Source organism: Charadrius vociferus, unplaced genomic scaffold (assembly GCF_000708025.1).
Source record: "Charadrius vociferus isolate BGI_N301 unplaced genomic scaffold, ASM70802v2 scaffold306, whole genome shotgun sequence".
Taxonomy (NCBI): domain Eukaryota; kingdom Metazoa; phylum Chordata; class Aves; order Charadriiformes; family Charadriidae; genus Charadrius; species Charadrius vociferus.
In genome coordinates, this window is record NW_009648963.1 from 4,003,275 (window position 1) to 4,013,055 (window position 9,781).

At 35.6% G+C, this 9,781-nt stretch overlaps 1 protein-coding gene across 1 annotated transcript in view; it reads right to left on the reverse strand.

Annotated features, from left to right (window-relative positions):
• The window catches only part of GPR125 (G protein-coupled receptor 125), a 76,095-nt gene that overhangs the window by 40,618 nt on the left and 25,696 nt on the right, over nucleotides 1-9,781 (reverse strand). The window contains exon 4 of the mRNA XM_009887667.1: nucleotides 2,592-2,663. Coding sequence (XP_009885969.1) covers nucleotides 2,592-2,663 — 72 coding nt within the window. The remainder of the gene's footprint in view (nucleotides 1-2,591; nucleotides 2,664-9,781) is intronic.

A 9,781-nucleotide genomic window follows, 5' to 3' on the forward strand; every position in this document is an offset into this window, starting at 1 on the left:
AAATTCTACATTTTCATAAATTAATATATGTGCACAAAGTTATTAACAAACAGATTTGAAATTCCTACTTGGGGCCAGCATTTTAAATGTACTTCCCCATAGTTATGGGGCAGACAAGTAACAAATAAAACAACCTCTCCCTTTCAATAGTAACAGTGAAGAATTGTCAGATGGGAATGAGGTCAAAAGGTAACATGTTTGAGCAAAACGATAACCTAAAGGGCAACAATTTGCCACCTGCAGATACCATATGCCCAAGAACTGAAAAAATAACAGAAACCATATTATTCATTATATTATTATATAAATATTCATTATGAAGTCCAAAAAGTAAACAGGAAAAAACAAGTTTATCATTCATCTGTTGAAACACTAAAGTTGTGAATCTGTATTTCAGTATTCAAAATATTGATTAAAATGGAATTAAAAACAATTATTATGGAGGTACATGTTCCTCACATTAGTTTGATTTTTTTACCTTTTTTTTTTTAAAGGCTTTAGTTAAATATATCTATACATCTAAACTCTATCTAAAAAGCTATTAAGGAGAAATGGCAAAAATATTTGCCAACAAGCATAACATTACAAGGAATGAACAAACAAGCACTAAATGAATACAGAATCTGTCCCCTGGTAAGCAGTAAGGTTAAGTGACAATGCTACTGTCTGAATTAACTATTTAAATGCTGACTGAATTTATTTCTTTTATCTCCATTTCATCTCCTAAATTAAAAGTGAGGAAAAGAGCTTACCTACAAAGAAAGCAAAGACTCATAAGGAAACAAGGCAGAGTACGAGTAATAAGAAAAAATAAAAATAAGCAAGAAAGTATCAAAAAAGTGTAATTTTAAAGGCATGCAAGTTATCTCAGTAAACACTAAGGAATATAATTTGAAACTGCTGAGCATAATGTTAATGTCTAAAATAGTTACTGTGGCTTTCAAATTTTTTTCCTTTTACTATTGACGATTCATACAAGTTTGAAAAATCATTTTTATTACAGAGTAGCTTCTGTCCGAGGTCACAAGAACATTTAAAGCAGAAAAGTTTACTTTTACTATGGTTAAATAGATATTTTTTTAAACAAGTCTTGTGCACACACACCACCCCCCCCCCAAAAAAAAAAGACATGGTCATTAATGACTAGTGTATCATGCTAGTTATCCCTTCCTTTATGATGAAAACATGTAGCCATTAATCATCATTTGTTGATGTTTTAACTCCTACACCACTGCGCATAAAGTACGTTATCTCATCCAGGTGAGACCACTGTAAATACTTTAAATGCTCAAAACATGATGCCTTCCTTACTGCTTTCTTTTCCTTTTCCTGAAAGAACATATTAAAATAACCTAAAAAATCCTTACAAATGACAGGAGTTAAATGCAGGAACGCTAGGTTCTTATGATTTTAAAGAAAATTAAAATTTACATTCATAAAGCAAATGTAAACTATCTTCTCAAACTAATTAGAGTTTCAAGTATTTCCTGTCTGAAAATTGTAATGAGTTACAACAAATAACAACTGTCAGCAGATGCCTTTATTACCTAAGCGAGGATGCCAAAATAATGTGTACAGATCTAGAATGCCATCACTGCTGATAACCTTGCTTCTTTGGCACAATGGCTTATTTCTACAATAAAGCTCATCTGTCAGTGCAGAAGACAAATCTTTCTTCTGGCATGTGAGGGATAGAATGGTGGAAGTATTTGAATTTATTTAGGCCAGGTGACCGGGATTGCAGCCTTCAAATTTTAGAGGAAGAATAAAATACTTTTAATCCCCTGAAGCCAAAAGTCATTTGGAACTCTTCCTAGATGTTGCAAGATGATTATGGAACTGGCTACTTTCCCAGTCAAACGGCCTAGAAAAATCCTTATCTCTAAAGTTTCTGCTTGCTCCCAGGTAGATCAACCTGTCAATCCTGACCTTCTACCAGCTGGAGAAAAGCTGACTGTAACAGAAGCTACAATGCTGCTTCTTATCCCATAGGTGATATATGATCTGAAAGGGAAAGTGAAAACAGGAAGCAAAAGGTGTCCAAGAAGTTACTCCCATCAGACTCAGTCCCATTTCCCTCCACCCCCACACATTGGGTATATACTGAAGTTGTAAAGTAAGCAGCAAAACTGTTAAAATAAATGTCAGCAACAACCTTACAATGAATCTAGCCTCTTTTCGAGGCTCCAATACATCTGCTTCCCATACAAATATACTTTACAATGGTTTGATAAAGGGTTTGACACTTCCTAAAAAAAGAAATTAAAGAAATAATTTTCTTTACAACTTAAGTTTTCATATTATGAGACCAACAACAACAAAGCAAATCCAGGCATCACAGCATTCCAGCGAACGTCCCACTGAAACTGCCCTAATCTCACCTGCAGGTGAGATTACTCCTTTATGCTGATACATGACATTCATATTCATTAAGAGAATGCTGAACTATGTTAACTCTTCAATCACAAAAAATATATCAGAATAAAGTAAGAACACATCTCCTAAACACGACATTTTGTTCTCAGAATTATTAATGAAACAAATAGTGTATCAATTTTTTAAGTGAAAATAGCTTTTTAAGAAGTGCTTACAATCTTTCAAGAAGATGTAATCCAGAGAAGGAACCATTCTTCAGCTCTGTTATTTTATTGTTACTTAGAATCCTGTAAATAAAACCAGACAAGAACAATATATTATATGTTTGGTAACAGTTATTTGCTGCAGCTTACACTTCTGGTCTAAATCTTTCTGTTTAACAGCCTTTATATCAAACTACAATGCCGAACTCATTGTCTGAGGTGTGTATAACAGCACTGCTTCAATACTATGAAAGAGAAAAAGGATTGTCTATGTTATGTGCCTTAAGTACCATGCAAGCTTACATAATTAACATATGAAAGAAAGTACAGCCATATAGCATTATCATATTAAGACACCAGAATTCACGTAATAGAAAATGAAGTATTAAACAATCAATCTACACATTCAACATTCTGTTGTTGCGTAACTATTTTGGCTTTCAAAACCATGCAGGGCACCGCCTGTTTCCCATTTCCTCTGCTGCCACCCTCAGCCACTTGCACACGCTCACCTCTCCCGTGTTGTGCCACTTTTCCCAGCCATCCTTCACAAATTCATCCCTCTCCTCAACGCCATCTTTTCAAGTCATCTGCAAACAAGCTCAGCAAGCACTCCTCTACTCCTATCTTTTTCTTTTCTTTTTCTTTAAATTTTGGCATTCACGGACGCCTTACAAAAGGTTTTGCAGTACAAAGTTCCATTCCATAAAGAATGTTTCACGTCATTAGTTTTGAACACAGCTCCTGCTAGCTTCATTTGATGCTCTCCACTTCTTACCCTGAAACAAGCAGCAATCAATCCCTACCTACCCTCTCTTTTTCCACGTGTAATTATGTAGAAACCTAGGTGGTCTCTTGCAAGAAGGAAGATTCGTATTTTTCTTTCTCTTCACACAAAAGTCGTTTTGTGCCACCTTAACAATTTCTGTTCTCTTTCCAGCTTTACTACACTCAAAAAATTCTGAGATAAAACCAACAGAAATGAAACAGTATTCAACACACAGACAAGCCACAAATCTACATAAGGGGATAATGACATTCTGTTTTGTTTCCTACTGTTTTCCTAGCAAATCCTAACACATGATCTGCCTTTACCACTTGTACTAAGAATTGAAGATTTCTGGTCAGCTCAGTGTCCATCATTTCATATATCCAGACAGAATTGTCGTCATATCCAGTACAATTTTTATTTTTCAACAATGTGCTCTTTCTGCAATTTTATTGCCTAATTATTAGTTTCATAAACTTCTTCAAAAATTCTTCACTTTACTCTCAACCATATTACATCAAGCAACTCACCAAACTCTGTCAACCCCCTACTAACACTGTTTTACAGGTCATTAAGGAATATGTTGGGCATTACAGGTCTCTAAGACTCCACTCAACTGTGAAGGCTAACCATTTACTTCCACGTCCACTTATCCTTCAGCAAGTTAGTTGTTCATGCAATGATTTTCCATTTCAGGCTGACATACTATCTTCATCAAATGCTTTTGGCAAGGACTAAGAGATGCCTTTTGGAAAACCATCTATGTCTCATTACATCTGCTGGTTCATCCTTGTAAACATTTTGCCTATTCTGAAGAACTCCAAAGGTTTGTGGGGAAAAGCTTCTCATTACAGGAGATGTAAATTTTCCAGAGTGCATCTCTCTCTTTATCCATGTATCCAATATATATTCATATAAATTATATCTATTTGTTCAACACAAACATCAGTCTTGGAATCATGTAGTTCCCCTAAACTCCTAATGCACTTATAAAAATCATCATTTACCACCCCTCCAGACCTCAAAAATCAAGTTCATTCTAAGCAAGACTTCAGACACTCATCATTTGAGTTTTTCATCCCCAAGTTCTAAAAAAAACTCTCCAACACACACAACATATTGTCCTGGAAATTTATTCACTCTGTCAGTTTCTTCCATAACTTCTGCTACAGTCACTTCAATTTCAGACAGGTCCTCTATCAAATGCATCCTGCAGATCCAACATGTCCATGCACTTCTTCACTTACACCGATTATATCTTCAGGTTGGATAACTACTTCTGCACTTAGCAACAGCCACTAGATTTCTTTCCAGTCTACCACATCTTTCAGTTATCCTTTACCATAGCCATAAACCAAACACACATACACACAACCCTCTTTCCTCCAATGAATAATATTTATTACCTAATGACAAGGATTAGTACTTCAAAACACATCGTGAATAAGATAAAACTAAAATACAGAAATACTGATCTATGAAAACAGCATCATTTTGACACAACCATATATTACACTAAGTAGTTTTCTTCTCCAGGTTTCTCAAAAGATTGCCTCAAGCCTCTGTGGTTTAGACAAACATAGGGCAGGCAATTTCTGGTCTCAAAGCTCTGGCTTTGAGTCAATCTCTCCCTCTCAATCTCACACACACAGAATCAAGACAGCTGAACAAATTATTTGAAAATCTTTCAGTTTCCAGTCTGACAGACAGAAGGTTTGAAAATTCTTGAAGTTAAGATTAAATCACTCAACCATGGTGACAGTTCTGTTGCTAAAAGGAGGAGATCCCATTCCTTCTCCTCCCCCTACAGTCAAACCATGTATTTCTACAGCTCATCTCAAGTCATCCCTGGTGCCCACTGCTCCATGAGCAACAAACATTAAACTACACATTTACCCAAGGCATCATCTGAGAGATTAATTTATATGTCAACCACAAAAGCGTGATCAACATAGTACGCTACACAGTCAGCTAATACCAGCTGAAGACTGATCACAGGAATGGGGGAAAGGATGAGGAAAAAAATACTTAAAAGTATACTGAGAATTTGCTGTTGTATGTGCCTATCCACTAGAACATCAGCTAAGACAAAAATTTGCTCTTGGTAAAAAGACAGTTCTAGAGTCAAATATATTAAGCTACCTCACAGGAAGGAAAGAAGGAAAATTGCCCCGTGGATGCAGCTGTGATAACCCAAATGACAGAACAAATGAAACAGAATATTTTTTAAAAATAAATATACAAATCAAGGAAGCCTGGGCATTCTTCAGAAATCTACGTGTATTTCAAGGAACCCTTGCATTAAGGAAGGCTCAACACATAACAGAAAACCAGAACACACATTTGCAAGACCACAAGTTTGGTAAATAGTATAATAATAATAACGTACAGCTTGGAAAGCCTACAAAACTAGTAAAATTTAACTGAAGCATTAAAATCACCCATCCTAAAGTCTTTGAAACTACTTCCACTTGTACTCAAAGAGAAAAAGCTTTCAAACTAAATAGTAAGTATTATTTGTACAAATTGCAGGTACAGGATTCATTCTAAACCCAAACCTATTCAGAGCAAAGTACATCTTTATTTCAACATCCTTTCTGGTTTCAGAAATGTATGCGAGAATAAAAATAATAATATATTAAAAAATGGATGAAGCAGCTTATAAAAACCTAATTAATAGTTAATATAAACCAGACATAAGGCATAACAGCAGCAGTAAGAAAAAACACAGACAAATTTCAGACTTACGGACAAAATAAGAAGAAAAAACATGAGGTTCAGAAAACATCCAAGGCAATACAAGCTAGCAAGCAAATTACAATCTTTGGTAGCACAGAAATAATTTGTCTTTTAGTTATAATTGACTTTATCTTAAGATTTATTGATTTTACCTGTACTTTTTCTAGAAAAAGTAGCTATTCAAAATGGAGCAGAGCCACTTTTGAAGTGGCTCTAACTGACCAAACTAAATTTAAACTAAATAAAAATTACAGTTCTGTAAAAAAAAAAAAAAATTAGTTTTCTGACATTGCCTATAAAATAATAGGCCTAAAGTAGAAGCCTTTGAATATCTGTGCACTAGGTAAATTTCTCTCTGGAGTGTGATGTACAAATTATAGTCAGACTGATTTAGTATTTGCTCTGCAGAGGCTGTTAGCTGCTCAACCATAAAGGTTTAGTACAATAAATGATAGATTTTACAACACTCCATATAACAAACATTTCATCACACTTAAAAATGCTGTAAGTGTAATCTTTAAAAAAATGTAGTTTAAAACTTGCTATTAATATATTCAGTCTATACATTATTTGAAGTGTTAAGGGATGTGGCAAAAGAAGACAAAACACGATAAAGCACTCACCTCAAAGTCTACATTTTATAGTCACTTTCACAATTTCTGTGCAGTAATGCACAGTGAAATGATGGACTATTATGTACTACTTAGACACAGAAAATTATTTGTGATCAATAATAATTCTAAGTTACTAGTTTAAGACATAATTTTTCCTAAGAGGCAAGTAATTCTGAAAACAGAAAACTTTTCCATCATTAAGAAGTTTAAAGGGAACATGGTAGGGAGCTACAGATCACGACTTATCCCCATTTTGTTCAACTCTTCTTTAGCATAAGACTGCAACATAAACGATGTACCTGGAGATTTCATGAAGGGGTTTCTACAGCCCAATGGTCATTGTTGCTCAGTACGTCTCACGAGCTCCAGGTAAGATTAATTTTTTTATTTTTTTTTTAAATGAACAGCAATACCTGTTTGGAACAAATGCGTTTTGCTTGTCCAACCCTTACATAACAGAAAATAAAATGTGGAACTACTGCATGCGAACACACTCACAGCCATGGGAATTAACATAAAAAACTTGGAAGAAAAAGCAGAGGAAAAGAACGTTCTAGAAAGCATTTTGGACAATGTCTCAAGTCACCTTAAAGCAACACATTTCCCTCTCCTTTGACTAAGCAGAATAGTTGCAGAGACAAAGAGGTGAACTACGACAATGTACCTAAAGTATAAAAATAAACATTCACAAAAAAAAACCTCCACCCAAAAAAACAACAAAACCCACCCCAGCTTTTCACCCATTCCAAGAACATTGCTGAAATGTTTCTTTGTTGAAATGGCTTGGATCTGAAAGTCCCGTTTCCATTTTGCTCCATAAAGTGGCAGAAGACTTTGGCAAAACTCTGCAAAGAAACTTAACTTTGGCTCTAACGTACTGGCGAGACCTTTAGCAATAGATGCCCAGTTACTAGCATGCAAAACATAACTATGCAGTGAAACCCAAGGTCTGTCCTTCATACTACAAAGCATTTTAGCAGCAGGTACTAAAGGTGATGTAATCATCCTTTTCTTTTTGACACAGGAGGAAAAAAAAAATAAATCAAGGTAATAAGCACTAAGTGAAAAAAAATTTTGTTCTATGAAACAATTGTGGCTTGTCAGCTATATAACAACCAGCACTGAGACAGTCAACTAACTAGACAGGAATTTAGAATGCATCTCCAAACTGCACAAATTAATCCTTTTATGTGATACTATTAAAATACCCACACATCCATTAACACCATCACAAAACAGTCAAAATGGCCTCCAAGAAGCCAATAGGAAGACTGGGAGACAGTCTAATTTTTAGCTGAATGCGGAAGTAGCTTCCAGAACACATTTTAAGAGACTCAGAGTCAGGAAATGGAAAATAAATCAGATCATTTCATGATGATGGCTGTATACTCTAAGGACTGGGAAAGCGGCCACCAGCAAAAATTGAACTAAAATAACTAACTGTACAACCAAGAAAAATGCTTTCTGCTGAAAGCTGTGAACATGCAAACAGAAATACATTTTTTGAAGTTTATCTTGCAGAAGCTGTGATTTAACAATGATATAAACCCAATATTTTTCAACAGTTAGTATCTTGCCTTCTAGTGAGTTACTGGTGTCAACGGGAAAGAAACGTAAGTAATGGACCCAGTAGAACATGAACAGTACTTGCTTAAAAGTAACCCTGATATGAAAACACTCCACAAGCTATATACAGAGAAAGAATTATGAATCTTTCCAAGTCCCCTAACAAAAGGAGACAGTATTTTCCAACTTAACAAAACCATTGTAATTTAAGAAGCTTAGCAATGAAACATTTGCAAAACAGAAGTTTGCAACTGATAAAAGATTTCCTGTGCTATTACATTATTATGTACATTAACAAATATCAAGATTATAAACAAAAAGACTCAGAAGTAATAAAACTACAGAATAAAAACTGTGCCTATTTATATCATTCCATTTTTAACTGGGAATGTGCTAATTTCATATGACACAATGATGGACTTTTTTTTTTTTCTACACAATCCCAGCATCATTCAAGCAATGATGCCCACTTTCTGCGCTGCTATTCAAGATATTTTTTTATTGATATTCGCTATGCGGCCACATGCTTTATTTATTGCCTTTCTTTAAGGACAAACTGTTCTTTGAGGACAGAATTCTTTATTTTTAGTGAAATACAGTGCCAACCACTGGAATACCTCAGTGAATTTTCTATGTAAGAGTACGAGAGAAAAGTAATCTTGGACGAAGGACAGAACTGAGGGGCAAAACAGAATGCAACAATGTGTAGCAATGTTGCTGAAAATGATACTACTATCAAAAGAAATTCTTGTGAAATAATAACTTTACTAACCGAACCTCTCTTTCGAGTACTTACCCCAGGTTGGAAAGCCTTCCTAAGAGAAAATTAGGAGGACATAGCAACATCCAATTTCTTCCCATGCTAACTCTGAGTTGCCGTTTCTGAGGCTAACCTAAAGCCCTGGTTAGCTAACCTTTGTGACCACTACCTTCTGGGAAGCTTCCTCCAAGTTCTCTCTCCCCCCTCTTGTTATCTCTAGCATGTGTACTAGTTTAAGCGATGATGATCAACTTTTTCTGTAGTAACCCTCCTGCCTCACTGCCCTCCCTTCTGCTCCCTCCTGAGTTTCCCACTTCTTATCCAGCAGACGTACACTTTTTAGGATTCTCCCTGACTTGCAGTTTAGTGCAAGTTTACTCTTCTCTTCCAACCTCTATACATACATGCAAGAGAGTAACTCGCTTCACATGAAATACTGCACACACGCAGAAGCCTAGCCAGTCCCTCCTAATGTAAGCTGTTACGGACAATACATTCTATGTGTCATATCACAGTAGTATTAATTATAGCGTATGCTGTCACCCCCAGTCTCACATGTATTTACATTTCCTATCAGGTATACATGCTCCCTAGAAAGTGATTTGTCTAGACACGTTAGCAATCACTTCCAGCCAACTGCTGGCACACAAAGACACATTTTCACAAAAATTTATATCCTAAGCTCACAGAAGTCAACAGTTTTGGGTAGTTTAGCTCCCTGAACTAACTAGGCGTGGAGCCAGACAGCCGAGGA